The sequence below is a fragment of the Lissotriton vulgaris genome, chromosome 4_1 (genome assembly GCF_964263255.1).
Source record: "Lissotriton vulgaris chromosome 4_1, aLisVul1.2, whole genome shotgun sequence".
Classification (NCBI taxonomy): domain Eukaryota; kingdom Metazoa; phylum Chordata; class Amphibia; order Caudata; family Salamandridae; genus Lissotriton; species Lissotriton vulgaris.
The window spans coordinates 1818806835-1818829801 of NC_141691.1; the positions used below are offsets into that span (position 1 = coordinate 1818806835).

Below are 22967 nucleotides of genomic sequence, written 5' to 3' on the forward strand. Positions count from 1 at the left end.
TGACCCAAGACCACCTCTACTTCAGGAAGCAACTCAAGACATGGCTGTTCGAGCAGTAGCGGACCCCCCTCCCCCAAGCGCCTTGAGACCCTCTAGGTGAGTAGCGCGCTATACAAATATCCTGATTGATTGATTGATTGATTGCCTGCATGCTCGGGATGTGTAGCGCGCGAAGTTACCCATGAGGTTTGTCCCGCCCGCTCGCGTCCCCTTATTTCCGGTCACTACTAACGTGTTCGCGAGTTATTCTGTGCCAGATTGCAGTTTCTGCGTGTTCGGCAACTCGATCTTACCGACAAGCATGCTCGCGCTCGCGAAAATGCTATTGAGCGCGCGAGAACTACGCTACGCAGCAGTTTGCGGAGTATTCGACAACTTCGCGTTCTCCGCGGAGCGCGGAGTTGCCGAAACTCCGCAAACTCCGCGAACGGAGCGTAGTTCTTCGCCCAGGGTTAATTTATATCCTAGGTTTTCTCATTGGAACCAAGATCTTGGCACCAGGAGAGTTTACTCAATGTGTTTTTTGACTGAGCTTACAATCTGTGAGCACCACTCTACATGTATGTGCAGTTAATCTATTAAACCACTGTAAGACATTGGGTTACTGGTTAAAGGGAGGGGGGGCAAAAGCCTAATTAAGCAGCAACCTCAATCCATGTCACGGTAAAGTCAAAATCAAACCCCAAATTAAGATGTGCTCTAGTAGCTTGACACAGAACAGTCAGGCTTAACTTAGAGGTAATGTGTAAAGTATTTGTTCAGCAAGGTAAACTGTAATAAAGTGAAACACAGCATAAGAAATGTCCCACTACAATTCAGAAAAACAGAGTAAAATATAATACATTATTCGACACTAAATCTACAAAAATCAAATCAATAGAACCAGTGACATGTCATTTTAAAGATTAAGGTAAGAATGGTGCCTAGAATTACAAAGTGCCAACTGTGGTTAACTGGTTGCACCAGATGGGGTTAAACTCACAAGTTCATGCTGACCTTGATTGAGCGCAGTCTGTAGACAGGAACGAAGTTAGACCCACTGAACAAGAGTACCTTAAATCCTGGTTGCAGAGCGTTGCAAGATTCCTCGACGAGGATGCATCTCGCATTGGCTGTTTCTAGGATTGCTTGGTTTTGATGTGAGGTCTTTCATTGCCATCTAGGTGTTTGCAATGGGAAGTCCTGTGTTAGAGTTGTGTCATGCACAAATGGTTCAGAAACAGCGGTGGGGCTAGCGATGCAGAGTCTTGCGTCATTGTCGAGGATGCCGTATATGAGAGGCTTGCAATGCATAGTCCTGTGCAGAAGATGCGTCAGGCACTACTGGTTCCAAAGAAGTTGCGAGCTCGTAATGTGAAGGCCTGATTTGAGGATGTGTGGTGCAGTGGTGGTTCCAATAAGTCTTTGGGGCTGTGATGCTTAGTCCTCCATCAGGGATGCATTGTATAGTGATGGTTCTGAAGCTGAGCTTTGAGGAGATGCATCAGTTCTGCCCACAGAATCACAGCAGGACTGGCATAGCACCTTCAGGTCCACTTCCAAGGGTCCTAGACTGGGGTGGCACCACTTCAAGGTGGTTGGAGCCTGTTCTGTTCCTGAAGCTTCTTATGAGGAGGTCAGCCAGCTGGCCTTTGGAGTCATCTTGTGTTCCTGGGTTCATGATCCAGGTGCAGTCCTTCACCCAGACAGCAGTACCACAGGCTTAGGGCATTAGAGTAGCAGTCTTCCTGGCAAAGCAGCACAGCATTCCTTCAGAGTCTTCGATAGGTCAAGCCACATAGGAAACCATGGGCTGAACATCATCTCCTACACAACGACACCCAGCTCATCCTCTCTTTTTCTAAGGACCCCCCACCACCAAGGCCAGCTTCCACCTCTGCATACCCAGCGTTGCCACCTAGCTGCAAGACAACTGCTATAGGCTCAACACAGTCAAGATGGAAGTTCTGATCTTCAGGGGCACCACTTTGCTGTAGGACGACTCCTGGTGGCCCTCCCCCTGGAATCCTCCCTCAAGGACAAGGCCCGGAACCTTAGCATCATCCTGGACAGCAAACGCACCATGAAGAGGCAGATGAACGCAGTCTCCATTACACAGATCCTCACCCTCCACATGCTTTGTAAGATCAAATGGCTCCCATTATCCACAAGATATTCTATCAATCAAGCCCTTGTCACCAGCCACCAGGAATATGGCAACCCTTTTTAAGCCGGATTAAATTCATACCTCCTGAAGAGACTTTAGACAATCTAGAACTCAGTGGTCAGCCTCATCCTTGTCCTCCCGAGATGTACCCACATCACCCCCACCTGAACAAACTTCACTGGACCAAGAAATGCCATTTCAAGATCCTGATTCATGCCTACAAAGCCCTTCACAACCAAGGACCAGCATATGCCAACCACTTCCTGGGCTTACACAGACCCTCCAAACTCCTGCGCTCTGACTCTCTCTCCCTCGCTTACACCCCTGTGTCCGCTGCAGCAACAGTGGAGGTTGTTCATTCACCAAGCTTGCCGCAAAATCCTGAAACAGCCTTCCCATCCCCCTGAGGACCTATCCCCCCAAGAATTCAGAAGGAGACTCAAGACCTGGCTCTTCGACTGAAGCTCCAGAGCAGTCTGGACCCAGCACCAGTATACCTCAGGGGTGATTACAGCGCTCTAAAAATCCTGCTTGATTGTCTAATGAGGTTTACTGAAGTGTTGGTTGTGAGTTTCCAATACTTATATCTGCCGCCCAGTTTGAAGTAGAAGAAGGTTCTTGAGGTTTCCACCCCCATAGCTGCTTGGAATTTCCTGATTTCCTGCCTGTCCTCAGATTGTCTTGGGTCACAATATAGAAGTGCAAAAACCCTTTGTGAGTATGCTCAGGCAGAACCTTTCCGGTGTACAAGTGTGGTAGGTGACAGCTCGTCCCCCTCATCAAGTCAGAGATAGCTCATATTGCCAAAACCTATCACCCCTTTGTCTCACTGTCTGGGAGCAATACACAAAGACCAACTACACCGAGTTGCGTGACCAGAACCAGGCTGCAGGGCACCAAGTAGTTAAGAGATTGAAATTCCAACTTTCTTAAAGGGCCATTTTCAAAATTGTAACTTAAAATCTAACTTTACCATTAAATATGATTTTGAATTACAATTTATCAGACACCAAACATGATATCCCTATCTGCTACCAATTGAAAGTTGACACATAATAATGTAATAAGTTAACCCAATTTTATCCTATGGGAAAGGTAGTCCTCACAGTGATGAAAAACAAATGTAGGGGTTGTTCACTAACGGGACATGTAAAACTTAAAAGTGCCTAGGGGCTACCCTAGCGTGACGTATATGTATTAAAAAGGGAGTTTTGGGCCCTGTCAAAAGATTTATCTTGACAAAAAAAAAGGGATCCGCCCAAATGGGAAAGTATAGAAGTGTTCCTCCAGACTACGTTTCTCTCCTACAATGGTCGAAAGCACACAGCTTTGTTTAAATACCAGTGCTCCCACATAGTCTTAGGTCGCAGCATGCCCGTCCCTCAGCGGGAAGAACCCGATGATGAAGCATGCCACCAAGGGTCCTTTTGGTGGGTGAGTGGTAGTTAAACAAATCTGTGTGCTTTCCACCATTGTAGGAGAGATACGTAGTCTGGAGGAAAACTTCTATACTATCCCATAAGGGTGGATTCCTTTATTTTTTGACAATATAAATTGAGGAGGACATATCCACCTCTTCGGCTCTTTTGAGCATTACCTCTTAACTCCCTTCTTGTGTTAAAAGTATTTATCTTGCCAGGTAAAATTACACACAGGCTGCAATGGCAGGCCTCATGCATGTTTTCAAGGCTACTTAGGTGGGTGGCACAATTAGTGCTGCAGGCCCTATAGTACCCTTTAATTTACAGCCCCTGTGTAAATGGAATACAATGCTCAATTGAAATTCCCGGCAATGCTCTGTGTTATGTGGGAAAACCAAATGCGAAATTTTAGGTCAGTGGAAAAGGCGGATGATTTAATAGCCACTATAAAGAAGCGGATTACCTCTTGAAATTCATATAGGAAGTAAGGAAGGATATTCCTTACAAATTAAATGATCTTGTATAACCACATGAACTAAACAATTGTAGGATCACTTAAATATGCTCGGGGGTAAAGGGAAAGGACAGAGTAGGGTCGGAAGTGGGGTGGGGTGGGAATACATTCTTTTTTTTCCCTCTTTTTCTTCATCTTTTTGTTCTCTTATTTTGATTTGGAAAGGATTTCCTCACTCCGTTGGTTCAAATAGGCATTTGTTTGCCTGAAGAGCAAGGTAGGGTTCCCCAGGGTAGAGGAGGGGAGGTGGAGGTAGAGGGTGGGGCACAGGGTGGGGAGCAGTGGGAAAAAAAATAAGTCTTCATGACAGCACTATTAACTTTAGACAGGGCCATGTTCGAAAAGCCATGCAGGTATGAAAGAGCGTGAGAATACACTCCAGGTGTTAACCTGGAATGTAAAGGGTCTCAGATCCAAAGCTAGGCAGAGGCTAATATTGAAATATTTGGAAGAATCTAAAGCACAAGTCATTATGCTACAGGAAACACATCTACCCATAAGTGAAAGCAGTGAACTGTATGCAAGGGAAAAGTGGATAGAGGGTTATGCTGTTTCAGATAAAGTAGAATATTGTAAAGGGGTGGCGATATCAACTAGAAGGGGCTCCGTAATTGATTTAACTACCTCCAAAACCAACAGTTCTGGGGGGTGGGTTATAGCGACTCTTAGATGCGCTGGCACAGAATTTACATGTGTGGCCTATTAAGCCCCTAATGTAGATGGCCCCCAGTACATAATTGATTTACATCTGTCGTTGGCTGAAGTGTCCACCCCCATTGTTATCAGAGGGGACTTTAACACCCTATTAGATCAATTACTAGATAGATCTACCGGCAAGATTAGGGAACAGGCTCAGGCACCCAGGGCAAGGCAGGCCCTGAAGCATATGATCTACGAAATGGGCTTGGTGGGTACGTGGAGACAGTTAAAAGGGCAAAAACAACCGCATACCTTTCACAGCAAAAAATATTGCTATTTCTCCAGACTAGATTATCTATTAGTAGACTGACGGTTGGCAGGTAAATTAAAAGAGATAAATATTTTACAAGGCCATATCTCAAACCAAGCTATATAAGATAAATGGAGATGAAATTGTCCCAGAAATGGGATTACTGTTTAATTCGATCTATAAGTGGGAGGAACAAATTCCAGCTTCATGGATGGAAGCTATAATTACTCTGATCCTTAAGCCTGCAAAGGATCCGAAGAGTGCGGATTAGTATCAGCCCATCTCCCTGCTAAATGCCGACTATAAAATCTACACTAGCATTTTGGCAGGGAGATTGGCCAAGGTAGCCCCCAACTAATTCACGTAAATCAGAAGGGTTTTATCCCAAAGCAACAGATTCAGGAATTGACTCTGTCCTTGATCTAAATTATTGATCTAGCAACCACGCGATCATTTCCCTTGGCGGTAATCACTATAGATGCAGCCAAGGCATTCAACTGCATTTGTTGGGCGTTTCTATGGGCGGTCTTGGAATCAATAGGCTTGATGTGGGTTATATTAAGGCTATAAAAAACTGTATCAAGGTCCTACAGCTAGGATTTTAGAAAACAGAGCTTTGACAAAGAATTTTAAGCTCACCAGAGGAACGAGGCAGGCCTGTCCATTATCCCACCTCCTCTTCGATATTTACATCGAACCCCTAGCCCATCTCCTACGGAAAGATGACCAGATAATCCCTATTCACTCACTCTGCTCTAGTAGCAAAATCTCCCTATTTGCGGATGATCTTACAATTTAATCCTCTGACCCAGCTAGAACGATACTAAGGATGGAACAGTTAACTAAAGAATTTGGGGAAATCTCTGGATATTTAGTAGCCCCTACTAAAACTGAGGATATGGTTTGGAATTTAGATGGTTTGGAAGGTAGAGGGTGTGAGGAGATAAATATCTAGGGATCAATATAGTTAAACAGATTAGTGATATCCCAATCCAGAATCTAGTTAGAGTGGCAAAAGAGATAGACAGGGTCCTGACTAGATGGGAGGGTGAACTTGATAAAAATGTCTATCCTCCCTAAATTAACATTCATATTCAACTGCATCCCGTTAAAATTCCCTAAAGAAATGATAAATAAAATACAACATAAAATAAATAGTTTTATCTGGGCCTCTCGCGGCATACGTCTTTCAGGGAAAAAGCTAAGGAGATGGCTCCATGTGGCTGGCCTAGCCCTGCCAGATCCTAACTTATATTGTATGGTATTCCAATTTAATAAAATTCGAATGCGTATAGGGATTTGTGGCAGGCGTTTGCAGACTGGTCAAGCTAGGAATGCTGAGATACCTGTCTCCTTCCATTTTTTTCCCCAGTCCTATGATTATACCAGAACATGGGAGAGGCGTCTATCCTTTGGGATGAAAGAACCTTCTTAAGGGTTTGGCTGAGAAAAGGCAATAGTCCATACGATATAAGGGCGCCAGATAATGGTCCTTGAATTGTAAGATGCCATGCTGACATGAGGACAAAAAAAAAGGGAAGGGGAAAAAGGGAAAAAGAAAGGACAAAGGAAAAGAAAAAAAGGAGAAAAATTGAAAAAAGGTTAAAAAAAATCACAAATTTTTTTAAAAAAGGAAGCAGCTATTAGAACAACGAGGTTTTAAGATGTTTTTAAAACCTGGTGCATGCTCTAATATAAAGGGGGAGTTTGTTCCAGTGGTAGAGAAGGCGCATTGAAGGCAAAAAATTTGAGGAGGACCTACAGAAAAAACTAAGCCCAACAAACACTAGACTAATTCACAAAAATTACAGCAATTAACTTCTAGGTTATTCATAGGACACAACATGATGATCACGTGTAGTTTTCTGTTTATTTTTCTGCAGTTTTCTCTCAATGCATACTATTTCCCTCTCTAACTTTACATCTCCTACACACAGTAACAGATATAATATGGCCATCAATTGCAAACTTTCCATAAACACTAATCAGGGACAGGGAAGGCAACAGCAGTACAAGTTTCATTCGCACACCAGTGTGAGCAGCAACAATGCAGATTCAGGCACAATAGGCTGACGTTCATTTGAGTTCTGCACTAGATAAACAGCCATAAGAAACCAATGACAGACTGAGGCACAATGCTCATCCCATCATCATAGATTGAAATATCAGTAATGATTTGTATCACTTCCAGTCCAATGCCTCACTACTAGGACAGCCAATGAAGGTTCATAATAAGTGACAATCAATAATGTGGTGTTTGCTTCAGGCACTGAACGGATATCATCTCTCACAAATGTCCTAAACAGAGATCCCTAATGTTTGTCGGTTATATCGGAATTTATGAGAGGACTCAGCCACTAAGAGGCTTTTGAACCATATTCCCTGACTCTTGCATACTCGTTTAATATTATGACCAAATCCTGCTCTTGCCATTCAATTGAGGGATGCCTACCACAGCCTTAGTTAGTTAACTATATTTGAAAGGAAAGCTCCCTAAGAATGAGTACAAAGAATGACCAAGAGAACTCACATTAATTAGCAATGAGGAGAGGAGTTGGTCTAACAACTAGGGCGGTCGACCTTAAATCTGGGGAACCGGGTTCAAGTCTCTGCAAGGACCCGCAACATCCTGGGATTCTGGTCAAATCACTTAATCTGCCTTATAAAAATGAATGTGACAATGCCACTGGTGCTCGTGTAAAGCACTCTGATACTCGGTACCCTTGAGTCAAGTTCGCTATATAAAACTCTGTAAAAAAAGAAAAAATTGTTAAGTTCAATATGCACTCTGCAGCTCATCCAACTGAACCCACTTGACCTTCCATCCTTCCTAGGTAAAAGAAATACGCACCCTTGAGCCTGGGATGTTATTTTATGCAACTTGGACATTTAGAGTTGCTTGGTGAGGAGATGTGGTCTTATGGCTAAGACTTCTTCTACGAAAATGGCAGGACTGTGATCTAATCCTAGGCGGAGCACGGAATTCCCACAGGTTCCACCGAGCATTTTTCATCAAAATGAAAGGCTTGAGTAAGGATTTACAGCCAGCATTGTATTTAATGGCCTTTCCCAAAGCCCTTTCTAAATCTGATAATCCACTGAAATGCTGGGGCATGATGCTATGGGCCATATATGGGGACACCGCGGAAATGACCTTTGTGAAACCAAGTGAGATGTTCACATGTTGAATGTACACAGCTCTGCTGAAGATGAGCAATACCACTGGGCACAACAACTACCATGAAGCAGCCGTCGTGCTGCTTCTAGTGTTTTACTAAATACATTTTAAAATGCCCCCAAGGTGGATAACTCAGCCAAAACAGGTAGATGCTAATCAACCTATTTAAGACCTTCACATTTCTTTCTTACAGCAAGTTCCTTTGACCGAATGTAGAGCAGCAAACCAATGGGTTTTATTTTTTATTTTTATCTTTCAGTCAACACTCTCCCAGCACATGAGGACTCCCCTCTTTCTACTTCATCCTTCAGCAGGTCAATGGCAGATTAACTCTTCTGGAAGAGTTGTTTTTTTAGTTTAAGAAGTTATTTTAGAAACTAAAAACGGCGAGTGAACCTGATCCCCGGTTGCTTCAGCTCCCTTGGACATACATCTCCGTGTAACCAGGATAACTTCTCCAGCAGCTTGTATCGAAGACTGGGCCTTTCCTACCTTGTCGAATAACAAAGGGGGGTGCCAGTACTGATAATGTTTATTTAATGCTAGAACTAATCACCCACAGCAATAAAATTAATTCAAGATCGGGTATTGCTGCTTAGTCGCAATTTTATTTTATAGATATTCAACAATTGTTACAAAATGTATCTTTACATCAGAAAAGAGAAGCATTAGAAAAATCAGGACAATTACGGACACATCAAACTACATTCAAATAGGCACTTCAAACATTCCAAAACCTCAATCATGTCACATTCGAAGGGCATTCACCACATTCAAACCTGGATCAAGCATACCACATACTACTGCTACAATAAAAAGAAAATACAAACTGGATCTGCATCAATTATACAATAGTTAAGTACAATTGTTTAAAAATCGTACATTCCCATAGATTTTTTACATTTTTCACCATTCATTGAGGAATAATACAGATAGGTAGTTTTCACAAGATGGTAAGGAGTCGAAATGACTCCTATACACTCAAGCAGACCAGTGGAAGATTAGGCCTACACGTTTCAAATCCCCTTTAGTTCGTCGGGGTTTCTCATCAGGGCCTCAAGCACACCCAAAAGGCTATGCGTAGAACCTATGGGGGTCAGGACGGGATAGGCTTCTCTGGGATGACAAGCCGCTCTGTGATTGTAGGTGAGCACAGGCGGTTAAAGGTTTATGGTGTCCGGTGAACCAAGCATGAATCTCGATTAGCGGTAAAGCCAACAATCGAATAAACCAGGAGAGAAGGCGTCGGCGTGTAACACGGGACGTGTCTCCGTCGCTGTCAGGAGAAGTAGAAACACTGCATGCCCAATGGATCAGGGATTCCAAGTCCTTAGGGAAGCGGTGGAATGTGGAAGACTTGTGCCGTGTTAATCTTTGGTACGTAATGAAGGGCAGCGTCAGCACATGCAGAATAGATCGCGTGTACAGGAAGCTGGATTCCAACGGTGTCTCCTTCGCGCTGGAGCCGGGCGGCGTCAAACTTGACACTAGTCACTCGCGCAGTACCAAAGATTAACACGGCACAAGTCTTCCAGTGAATACTCGACCCAGTCCCTGTCCTGAGGAGAACCTAGAACTATGTTGGTTCGAAACGCGTAGACCCCCAGCCTGTGCAAGAAGAAAGTGTGCGACTTGGGATCAATTTACCCCACTGATGTGGGCCCTAGTGTGCAACTAGATAGAACACAGAGTCACAGGTTTTGTGGATAGGCAGGCAGTTGTTTTCCACCTCGCATTCCGCCTGTCCACCGGTATTATAGTTTAAGGACTGGTCTTGTATTGATTTTTCATGTTATATGTTCTTGACTTTTCAATTGATTTAGACAGCATGTATGGAATTTTAAGTTTTTTTTTGGTGTCTATCTAATGTATAAAGATTTATTTTTCATGTCTGTATATTTTGTATTTATGGTGTATACAATTGCTTGTTTTTGTTTTGTGACTTAACTGTTTTGACGGTGTGCTTTCCTTTGATGTCACGTTCCCATTAACTTTGAAGATTTGTTTGATAACTAAAAATAAATGTTTTGCTAAAAAAAAGGCTTGACCACGCAGCACTCATTGGCTGTGTGGGTTCTGATTGTAATTCTAAGCAGTCTGGCCAGCCAAATGCTTTTCTGTTTTGGCAATTGTTGAGGTCCTGGCTGGTCAGGTTTTTGGACCCAATACCTTCTTGTACGCACATTTGTGTGAAGACAGCAGCTGAATTACAGAGGCCCCAATACCGGTAGCTTAGTTCTTGAAAGTGCCCCCAGGGCGCAACATTGTTTACATATGCTGCTTACACCACTTGTACAATTCATAATGACAGGAGGGGCATTAGATGATTTATGTCCCTTTCTGGAATACCGATTGGGATGCCACTAAATGTGTGCCTGCCCATTCCCAAGGATCATTCCATCCTTTTCATGGGGGCATAGCCTCATGGAGATGTGGGCATCCTTTGCACTTGTGCCATAGCAGAAGCTGAAAGGGGAAGAGGCTGTCAAGAGACACACTGACTGTGGTGGTGCACAGCGCTACCCCCAAGAGTGTTCCTCTAAAGAGAGACAGAGGGTATCAAGGACCCACCTAGGCCTCTCCACAGCAGTCCGGTGCAGTCACTCCCTCCACTGACCAGCAGGCGGATCTCTCATTTCCCTTGTTCTTCTTATTGCCATTATTCTGGAAGAGGAAGGGCAGGGGACAGACTTGAGGCTTCTCTTCTTGTGAGTCATGCCCACCCCCACACTCCACAATATGGTACATCTTACCGTCTCTGCATCTGCATATCATTCAATCTCTCTCTCGAAAACAATATAACATTTAAGGAAGACAATCATAAGTTATCCAATCAGCGAAGTCCAGTGCTTGAGCTTTCCTTTTGATTGAGACCTCGAGGAACACAGTTGCTGAGAAAGCACTTTTGGAGAAGGACCGCCAGTGCTGGGAACATATTGAATTCAAGAATAAAGAAGTATTCACAAGGAAATAACGCGGATGGTCATATTTTACAAGCCACCTCGCCGGTTGGAAGCAGACACAAGATAAAATCTCCTGCCTACAGAAAAAGATTGATCCCCTTGGTTCCCCGCACTCTGACAACAAGTCCCACAAGCCTTCTCCACCCCATAAAAAGAGCCTGACACAAAGAATAAAAGCCCTGATGAGAGCCCAGGGACGCTTGTCCTGGTCTCAAAACGCGTCGGCAGCTTTGGTGGAATAGAGCATTATTAACAAACAATACTAGGATTAGCCAGTCAAGACATTATCAATCTCGAGTCATTCAGTTGACCATATTCCCCATTCTTTCGATTTGTTTCATTCATTGATTTTATATGTATATGATATTGGTGTTTTGTTATGTATTAATTTCTTTGTAGGATGTTTGATGTTTATATATTATTTTGACATTGTTTGTTTCTATGTGTATCAAACCAATTGTACAGTGATGTAAATATTGAATGTACAGTCCGTTTCATTTCTGCCTATCAATGTTAAAAAAAGATACTTTAAAAGTTAAAACACTTGCCATTGAATAAGCATGCCTGGTTGGAATGTAATAAATATTTTTCTAACCTAAAAACGTTTTTTCGTTTAAGTAAGTTTGGTTTAGGCAATTTTTGTGCTTTATATTTTTTCCTTGAATAAGAGCATACATTTGACCAATGGAGCAGAGGTCAGGTAATGCACACATCAATGTAAACCAACATGCCTCCATGTCCTAAATATTAGCAGTTGTGAAGTTATTTTGATAATATATCCATACTTGCATCTCTGTGAATCTAGCATTCCTAATAAAGATGTACAGAAGATGTCACGTGCCACAGCTGTGCAGTAAGCAGTGTAAAACGATGTGCGGTTTCTTGCGGGGACACTTCCTGCCATGGTTCTCATCGGTAGGAACCGTGTGTTGTGCAGTTCATCGCATAATGATTATAAACAATGCACCTGTACTGGGTCAGGGATGGAGAGCTGCGGGTGCCTGCGTGACAAACAACAGCCCGTAATAGGAAAGTTAGTACATGCCGATATCTATCAGCTCCAAGTCATTACCATGTTTCGTCGTACCCTGGATCAGTCAAAGATCAAAAGAAGCTGAGAAAGGGTTCTTTGCGAGGTTTGGTTCATGCTTTTGAGCTGCGTACCTCCCACTATCTCTCGCCTGGCTCCACCTGTACTGTAAATCGAGCAGAGCACCGTTGCCATGGCAATTCCATCATCCGGGTGGGCCTTCGCGGAGCGATGTGCAGTGAGCAACTCTATCAGAGCGTCTCAAGCAAGACGTGTGCTGAGACAGAGGCCTTCCATCTTCAAAACAGAGATTCCGGTGTCGGTGTCGGCAGCAAAACCTTAGTTTGTTTTGTACTGTGTTGCGCACTAAAGACAGCGCGACAGCCTGAAGTTCAAGTACCTGGGAAAGAACCAGACGTCCCTTCGGCCAAGAGCAGGCAAGGAGCTGGCATCGTTGACGGGCAGTGTTTCATTTAACTGTGCGCGCAGGGTGCCATTTTAATTGGACTCATACCATCGCGTTGTAGACAACCCCGGGTTCCTCTTAGTTATGTACGTGCGTTTTACCTAATGTAACCAGCGTGGGTAGCAGCTAGTTGGAGCTATAAAATACTACCTTCTATTCTGTTCTGAAACGACACAGGCGGCCTGGTAACTCCATCTCAAAAGAGTTTTTGAAACCGGAAGTACAGTAACTCTGGGAGGGCTGGGTAGCTTGCACTTGCTTGCTTTTTACCACTGTGGCCCGGCCGAGGGACCCTGTGGAAATGAGAAATTACAGACCGAAAGAGGCCCGAGAGCTGTCAGTTACAGACTTTACTATTGCAAAAAGGGGCATTCAGTGTTCTCCATCACAAGCGCACATAACGCAAGAGGAAGAAACAATGCTGGTGGCCCGTTAGTTGATAGGTAGTGCATTCAGCATTACAATAGACAGGGCCAATAAAGCGCCTAGAGTGAACGTAGGACTGGCAGCAGGCTCTAGAAATCACAGATGGATTAAATGCATCAGTGCAGATACACAGTATTTTAAATGTTCCTCATCTATTACATTTTCGTTGTCTACAGGTCGCGCATCATATTTCTCTACATAATTATATCAAATCCAACCACGGCCATAAAAAGATTATTTTGTGTTAAGAATTACACTGCAAAACTCCGGACGTAAATTAAGTTCGGGCCCCAGACTCCAGCAAAACCAAACCTGACACAAATGACTAACTGGGGACTTATAAACACACAGCTCGGAAAGTGGCAAGAACTGCACACTACACAACTAATTAATTTCTGATAAGGAAATGTAGCCTTTTCATTTGCATTTTATGCTGTTAATCAGCAGTTAGTTGAGCGGTAATTAAGACGGAGGGAAATATATAATGCACATTTCCAATTAGCAGTAAGATATCCCTGCAGCAGGTCTACTAGAATACAAGACATAGGTTTATTAGAGGGGTATTAACTCGGCAATTTGTCAAAATAATATATGCAGCCAACGTTTCGTGTCGAGATCTTTGTACAGTAGGGAACTCTGCTGGGCCTACCATTCTAAATAAAATAAATCAGAAATTAACATATTCGGCATCAGTAAGAAACTATATAAATTATACACACAACTTCACAAACCCCAAGCTTCTCCAAGTTTTACTCTCTCTTTTTGTCTGATAATTAACTTGCAAATCAAGAAGAAAGAATCATTAATTTACAGCGCCAGGACATTTTCTGTTTGAAAAGCGCGTATTACACGAACCTTTATTGCGAATCGTGCTTAAATAAACGGCAAGTAGTTTTACGGTGAGACCCAAAGTTAGAAAAGCCCTGTCACTGGGTTAACGAGAGAACGTATTACAAAGAATCGTGCAGCCTTGCTAGGAAAGGTTGGTCTAGAGACACGCCAGACCATGGTTATCTTTTGTTTTCTCTGGGGGCAGATTGTTCCATCCGCCTGCGCTAAAAGTCATAAATCATGACGCATATGTATTTTTTATTACCGATTTTGCCGCGTGAAGGAGTAAAGTGCTCTCGCGTTGCAGACAATTAGCTACACCCGGTGTATGCATGCTCACAACATTCTTAGCCACTAAATCTGTTCCCTCCAATCTGATCCACGTTCCCCTGACAATGCGAAAACGAGCGGATAGCAACCCTGATTTCATAAGAATGTCCCCTGCTGCTACTTAACACACTTTACTTTTAAGAGATTTAAATTTTGATAGCGTTCAATATTCCTCCAGGTTGTTTGAACCCTGTAGGATTTGTAACGTTGATATTTTTTCTGAGCTCAAGAAATTCCCCGGCACTTCTGAAACTAGCTGCCCTGCCCTTTAAGTTAACCGCGATCCCTCGGAGTGCTGAGTTCAGTTGTGCCATTGTCTTTCCTTTCCTACAGCAGAGAATGGAAAGGGGCCGTATATATTCGTCAAAGTAAGAAAGTGCCTTTTTAACGAGTTAAACTGGAGAGACTTTAGTGCAGGCAGGTGCTGCTGAGGAGCAAATGTTTTTTTGCGGCTTATACACTGAACAAGCAACTCAGCAGATCATCCGACTGAAGTAAACATTACAAAACTATTAATTGGTTAATCGCCACATCAGCTATTTACACAGGCAAAGAATAAACAAAAAGTGTTTCGAAGTGGTATACGCTTTATTGATTTATCTCCAGAGCACACAGGATCTTACGACAATGATCTCTGCTCTTGAGGATCTTCCAGGAAAAGATGTCACCGAGTCCATCCACAAAAAAGGGCTGGAGCGAGTGTGGGCCTGATACACCTGACCTTACCTCACTCATTAACTGATCACACCAGGGGAGCCATGCACCATCCACTCCAGAGGAGCCATGCACCATCCACTCCAGAGGTCCCCAGTCGATGGAGCTCATGGATAGCCGAGCCTGGGAAACTCAGGCAGAAGGAAGGGCAGCACTCAGGGGGACATAACACACAGGCCCCCTGGCTTTATACACCTTTCAATCCTCAGTTTATAAATCAGATCCTTTTCCAATGGCATCATATGACGTGTAATACCCGTATGCTGCAAATGACAAAATCCTTCCTCCGTCGCTGATTCAATGCTTTTAATAATCATGAGAGACCCCAAGAATTCCATGTTGTTCTCCTGTTTACAGATTAATATTTGTAATCAATCTCCAAAGTGTATTTCTAATCCAGGTATTCATATTTGAATACAAATGTTGAGAATAATTGTTCCTACACAAACATGAATTTCATCATTTTCAGATTTCCTTTTTAATTCAATCCATTACACGTAACAAACAATATGAAAAACATTTTTCAAATAAGGGGCGAAACACATTTGAAAAGAGAGGCTCCCTTTGTTAAATTATTTATTACACACATGCCCCTACCATTGTGAATACAAGGCTGTGGACAGGAATGGCAACACTTTACATAAGCGTTTAAGTTGTAAAACGTAAACAACTATGACATACACCCTTTGCATGTGAGCGTTAAAAGCAAGATCTTCACCGAACAAAACAAGCATATGACAGTGCCAGCAAACACAGGGAGGCCTAGTTGATTCGACCAGCAAATACTGATCAACAGGCAATGTTGTTGTTACTAATGACTATTTCTATTGTTTTTGCTAATATTGAATAACTGCAATTTTAACCCTTTGTGTGGTGACGGAACCACTCCGTCACCAAGCACGGACGCGCTGTGCTGGTGACGGAGTGGTTCCGTCACGGCCGCCCCGCCCACGCTGCCGCGTTCTATTGAGTGGGCCGTGACGGAACCACTCCGTCACAAGCATAGTGCGCCCGTGGCTAGTGAAGGAGTGGTTCCGTCATGAGCATGGCACCCCCTCCCCCCCAGCGCCGCTGCAGAATTACCGCTGCGGCCAAGGTGTTAATAAATTTGTTGCATCAATAGAAGCAATAACTGCTGTATACTTAGGCAGTCCTTAACCAGATATAGGCCGATCTCGATTGAGTTGCTACCTATAACTGGGTTTAATCCATCAGCATTCTTTAGCTCACTCCACCTCCCCAGTTCAGAAATGGCCATATGCAAATCAGCCTGACGCTGTGCCTCATGGGAACAGTCCAGCCCGAACTGCCAAGCCATGTCTTCCCTGGACAGGAAACAAGCATCCTGGGACCGGTAACAAGCATCCAGGAAAGACATGGCTTGGCAGTTCGGGCTGGACTGTTCCTGTTGTCTGAACTGGGGTGGCGTGGTGAGCAAAATAACGATGGATTAAACCCAGACCTGTGAGTGGGGGTGAATGTTTTGCCACTGTGCAACGTTCCATCCATCATCTTCTGTGTTTTGCTGTTCGTCCTATGTGGGAAGGGTATGCCCAGACGTGGGTCCCGTGTTCACTATGCCACTGGAGTCAAGCTATCCTGGCTGATGACGGCTGATAGCCAGAAAACGGTCCTAGGATGCTTGATTCCGGTCCAGGGTGAGACATGGCTTGGCAGTTTGGGCTGGACTGGTTCCATGAGGCACAGGGTCAAGACTGATTTGCATATGGCCATGTCCGAACTGGGGGGGCGTGGTGAGCAAAATACCGATGGAGTAAACCCAGATCTGTGACTGGGGGTGAATTGTTTGCCACTGTGCAACATTCCGTCCATCATCTTGTGTGTTTTGCTGTTCGCCCTGTGTGAGAAGGGTAAGCCCGGACGTGGATCCTGTGCTCACTACGCCACTGGAGTCAAGCTATCCTGGCTGATGATGGCTGATAGCCAGAAACCAGTCCTAGGATGCTTGATTCTGGTCCAGGGAAGACATGGTTTGGCAGTTCGGGCTGGACTGTTCCCACGAGGCACAGGGTCAAGACTGATTTGCATATGGCCATGCCTGAACTGGGGTGACGTGGTGAGCAAAATAACGATGGATTAAACCCAGATCTGTGACTGGGGGTGAATGTTTTGCCACTGTGCAACATTCAGTTAATCATCTTGTGTGCTTTGCTGTTCGCCCCATTTGGGAAGGGTATGCCCAGACGTGGGTCCGGTGCTCACTACGCCACTGGATTCAAGCTATCTTGGCTGATGAAGGCTGATAGCCAGAAACAGCTCTTAGGATGCTTGATTCCGGTCCAGGGAAGAAATGGCTTGGCAGTTCGGGCTGGACTGTTACCATGAGGCACAGGGTCAAGACTGATTTGCATATGACCATGTCCGACCTGGGGTGGCGTGGTGAGCAAAATAACGATGGATTTAACTCAGATCTGTGACTGGGGGTGAATTTTTTGCCACTGTGCAACATTCCGTCCATCATCTTGTGTGTTTTGCTGTTCGCCCTATGTGGGAAGGGTATGCCCAGACGTGGGTCCCGTGCTCACTACGCCACTGGAGTCAAGCTATCTTGGCTGATGATGGCTGATTGCCAAAAACCAGTCCTAGGATGCTTGATTCCGGTCCAGGGAAGACATGGTTTGGCAGTTCGGGCTGGGCTGTTCCAACGAGGCACAGGGTCAAGACTGATTTGCATATGGACTTGTCCGAACTGGGGTGACGTGGTGAGCAAAATAACAATGAATTAAACCCAGATCTGTGACTGGGGGTGAATGTTTTGCCACTGTGCAACATTCCGTCCATCATCTTGTGTGTTTTGCTGTTCGCCCCATGTGGGAAGGGTATGCCCAGACGTAGGTGTTCCGTGCTCACTACGCCACTGGACTCAAGCTATCCTGGCTGATGACGGCTGATAGCCAGAAATCGGTCCTAGGATGCTTGATTCCGGACCAGGGAAGACATGGCTTGGCAGTTCAGGCTGGACTTTTCCCATGAGGCACAGGGTCAAGACTGATTTGCACATGGTCATGTCTGACCTGGGGTGGCGTGGTGAGCAAAATAACGATGGATTAAACCCAGATCTGTGACTGGGGGTGAATGTTTTGCCACTGTGCAACATTCCGTCCATCATCTTGGGAGTTTTGCTGTTCACCCTATGTGGGAAGGGTATGCCCAGACGTGGGTCCCGTGCTCACTATGCCACTGGAGTGAAGCAATCCTGCCTGATGACGACTGATAGCCAGAAACCGGTCCTAGGATGCTTGATTCTGGTCCAGGGAAGACATGGCTTGGCAGTTCGGGCTGGACTGTTCTCATGAGGCACAGGGTCAAGAGTGATTTTCATATGGCCATGTCAGACCTGGGGTGGCGTGTTGAGCAAAATAACGATGGATTAAACCCAGATCTGTGACTGGGGGTGAATGCTTTGCCACTGTGCAACATTCCGTCCATCATCTTGTGTGTTTTGCAAATGGAAATGTGGACATCAATCGCTAATGTAAGGAGTGCACAAAATGTGCCCTTTTTCCATGCACAAATTTCAAAATTGAAAGGAAAACATCACACGTTGTAGAATATATTTCTGATAATCTAACATCAATATTTCCCGTTATAAATCATTAATCAGAAAAACGTTTTTGGCATATTTTCTCTGAACATTGTGGCCGCTAACAAAATAAATATTTAACTTCAATTTTTTTGGAGGATATTATAATATCCTCTCCCTGCAAATAAACTCGGCATAGCCATCTTGATCGAAAACAAACGTCCCATAAATATTACTTTATTTACTTCTTGCTTGAGCCAGCAGTGTTTCAGAGGAAACAGCTGATTCTGCAAGGCATAATACTCTGAAACACATTTTCTCCCTCGTGGACTCAGGAAGAGAACTGTCAAACCTCCAAAAAGGCCATGGAAACTGACCACTTCTCTTACCAGCACACCCAAACTGCCAGATAATTCTTTCATCAACCTGTCTGACAAGCAACTTCAAACAACCCAGTGCTGCTCGCTGCTCGGAATGCGCCCACTCGCACCTACATTAAAAAAAGTTAATAGTAGCTCACCTGATAAAGGCCAGTGATATGACATAGTCCGGATTCACAGTGATTGTCCAGTCACAGTCCCTGCTGTGCGGGTATGGATGGGGGAAATTTGGAGAAAGAATAAAACCTGAAGAGCCTGTCAAGTTGCCCCCACAAGGTGCTGCAAAAAAGGCAATGAGAGGTTGATATTAGACTTTCTAACACATGCAGACACAACATTTTTTATTGAACTATTTACTCAAATCTGACATTCAGTTTAAAAAAAATCTTAGTTCACTCTAATATTCACCGTGTCCCTTTGCTTACTTTTAGCAGGAGAGGCAATCCTGAACTGTTTCGAAATTAACAAAGAAGCACAAATTGAACGCATACCGAGTAACTCATATGCATGGATTCACAAATATACACAGTAGTGTTCATTGTCAACATATCCATGATATAAAACATATATTTAGAATTCAATGACTGGTGAAAGTGTCAGAGCACAAAGTGCTGTCTGAGATTACAAACGATGTACAAATGTCTCAGACAGAAGTATTTTGAGAGATCAGGTCACCAGCTGCTGATGACCACACAACACTTTGATCATTTTTATATCAATAAAATACCACAAACACTCCAAATCCACAAGAAAAAAACAAGCATAGGCAATGTCGTTAGGTATGGTTTTAAAGGAATGTTGTATGGTAATGTGAAGGAGTACAAGTGGATAAGATAGGAAAGGATATGTATTCATGTGGAAGCAAATAACTATAGAACAATATTGGTGTGGGTTAAAAGGTCAGGTGAGAATTGCACTATCATGTAGGTTAATGACTGCTCTCCTCCCATCTGTGCTGCTGTGAGAGAAAAACATTATAAATTAGCTAGTTATATAAGACACATTAATAGCTTTACAATGTCATGTGTGTGCCCCTGAAAGTTCAAGCTCAGGCAGCTGAATAGATAAACAAAATGATCACATCTGTTTGGAGTCAAGCACTCTCTTGTAGAAGAATGCAATTTCTGCCCAATCAAAATGTTCTTTTGAATCCCAACATGTGGGCGGAGCAACAGCTCCACTTCTGGGGATTCTCAAATAATTTGCGACTGCTGCACTGTCCTCCCAGACGAAAACCACGTTGCTTTAGAAAATGTATTTGAGGCACATGGCAAAACATCAACTTAAAATGCAAAAATATCCAGTTTGGTGTGGGTAGTGTATATGTGGATTGTAACACACTTTTTAAATATCCAAAGAATTAGGACTGTCTCATATAAACAGGGCTGGACTGGAAACCGTAGGCAGGCAGCACTGAAAAAAGAATTTCAAATCAGCCCGATCCCTTTCCCATCTCTCATCACTCTCTCAATTTCCTCTCTCTTTCCTCCCACAGTCCTAAAGCATCTGCTGTGCCCACTGTTATAAACCTGGGCGAGCTGGAGAGAGTGGCCAAGGCACCGGAAGCGGCTCTATTCCTTCAATAACCAGCCTCTGATGACTTCATAGTCACTCTCCAGTCCTATTGGAGAAATGGCCAAAGGTATAAACAGGTAGTCCCCAGAAGTAAATGCGTAAGGATTGTAAGTCATGGCAATGGTCTAAAACACAATCTTGCACAGGTTTTGTTAGCATACACAGCTATGAATTTTTACAGAGTGGCAACAAAATAAAAGTGCATCATTTAGTTTGTCTATGCTGCTTTTTAGGTCGAGCCCACTGCAGCGCGCATGCGCTGCTCTAGGAGAGGGCCTCTTGTAATCACTCCAGACTTCCAGAGACTTCTCGGTTTGGGTCGGCCTCCGCCCACACATTCCATTGTCCTTTGCGTGTGCCTTTTAATAATGAAAGCACACAAATGGCCAAAGACGGGTGCATGTCCCGCCTTTTCTGTAAACATTCACTCCCATGGTTTAGGGGTCTCTGGAGTGAGCAGAGGTGTACAGGGAGGCTTCTGTATTCCTGTGCCCGCCCCACCATTTGTCTTGATCCGCTTGTTTTTGTTGTTTGCATTGTGAGGCTCTCTTTATGCACAGCCGATGTGGAAATCTAGATGCAATTGCTTTTTTAGGCCCTGCAACCCATGCCATTATATACATTTATGAGCGCGTGTTCCAGCAGTCATAGGAGTTCGTTTTTATTATTTTGGGTGAGAGTGTGATTAAGTTTAGAGAGAGATTTCTATTGCCAACACTTTTACACACTCGTGCTTCCACAGCTGTCTGACCCACATCTACTCTCTCAAAAGCTCATTTGCCCGGCTGTGTTTATAAATAGCTCTTAGTTCATTCTGACGCCTGCTTTGGAAATTTCAGCCTATGAAGTTGGGAAAAGTGTATGCCTAACACACATCCTGTGTTAGTCTGTTGGATCGTTGGAATATGAAACTTGATGCCTTTACTTAAGCCACGAAGGACTAAATGTGTAGATGTTTTTTTGTTATGCTACAAAGTGTAATGTATTTTGCGGCCCACTGAGTATTTTATGTGGTACTTACACATGTTTATTTTTTTTTTCAATGTATGGGAAAACTTTATCCTTTAGCCTTTATCTTTCGCATAGTGCCCTTTTCCCCTTCTGTGCCTAGTCTGATGCTGATTCCTGAAGGCCCCAGCGGTGCGTTCTTGTCAAGACCCCCCGCCCCTTAGAAAGGTCCCTTTCACAGAACACCTCTCTCCATAGGCCGCAATGATCCAGTAGTCCATGTACTCTCCAGATGGCACCAGGTTCCAAGCCCGTGCCTGTAAACCGTATTTTATTGATCGTGCTTCTTATCCGATGAAGCCTGCTTCTAAGAGCCCCGAATTTGGACCACTAGAGACAAGCAGTGCCAGATTTAAGGAAAGCTACTGTAGGCAGGTTCAACAGAAGATAGAGTTTGCTGAGCAGGGGCAGTGCATGGGATCCGTCAAACTCTACTGCTATAGCGCCTACACAGCTAGTGTACTGCTGTCAGCTAGTTGCCGCACAAACAACGGAACTGGTGACCAGTATGTTCCACACTAACGTTATCTGCATGAACCCACTGAGCTTTCTGGTATTTTAATCTGTGTCCTGCAGGAGTTACACAGATTTCTGCAGTCTGTGAACTGATGCAGTGAGTTGTGTGACTGAGTTTAGAACTAGTGGCCAGCAGGCTACACGTGTCACTGTACTAACCATCTGTGTCGCTGTGCAAAAGTGTGAACTAGTGACCTGCAGATTACACCACTGATACTTACCTGGAGCATTACCCCTTCAACCACGTGGTGCTCGCTGATCCTACCTTCTTAGTCTTTTCATTGCATTCTTTCCACTCTGTTTCTCTGGGTTCCCTTTGCTCTGTAGTACCTGTTTTCTTTCATCTTAACCTTTGTATTTATTACTTCTGCCTTTATCTTTCTCATAGTGCTCTTTCCCCCTTCCTCTTCTCTTCTGCCCCCCTTACTTATTTATGTATTCTTCCTCTTGAACTCTTTTAATCTCCTTCCCATGTTCCTGCCATTACTGGCTCTTGTCAGTTTTTTTTATTTGCTCATCCTCTGTGCTTTTCTTGCTCTGTTCTTATTTATCTTAGCATTCTGTTCTTCCTTCTTTCCCCACTCTTTATTTTCCCTATTCGTGTTTTCGTGTTCAATGGTGATGACGGTGCTCTAAATTGGTTACAAAAACGGAGGGCAGGGTCAATTAAAGAGTAAAGTAGGGTATAAAAGTGCACTGCTGGCTATGTTACTAACTTTTTGTGTAACGCACTTCTGTGACTTTCATGGCCTCGTAGCGCTAGTAAGGGCTGCCTCTTGCTATAGCTCCATATTACCCTCAAAATCTGGCATCTCCTCTAATATTTGCCCGTTACTCAAATTATAATTCATCTCCCGTGTTCCAATCTCTACACTTCCGTTATTTATATCTGCCCCCACTAAAAAAAAAAAACCTATAGCAAACGTTAAAACAGACAGAAAGAAGTTGCCAAAACTAAACATATTTTTATATACAT

General features: G+C 43.9%; 1 protein-coding gene across 1 annotated transcript in view; it reads right to left on the minus strand.

Annotated features, from left to right (window-relative positions):
• The window catches only part of CSMD3 (CUB and Sushi multiple domains 3), a 2596150-nt gene that overhangs the window by 770298 nt on the left and 1802885 nt on the right, over positions 1-22967 (minus strand). The window contains exon 29 of the mRNA XM_086918068.1: positions 19033-19171. Within this exon, the coding sequence (XP_086774194.1) occupies positions 19033-19171 (139 nt within the window). The remainder of the gene's footprint in view (positions 1-19032; positions 19172-22967) is intronic.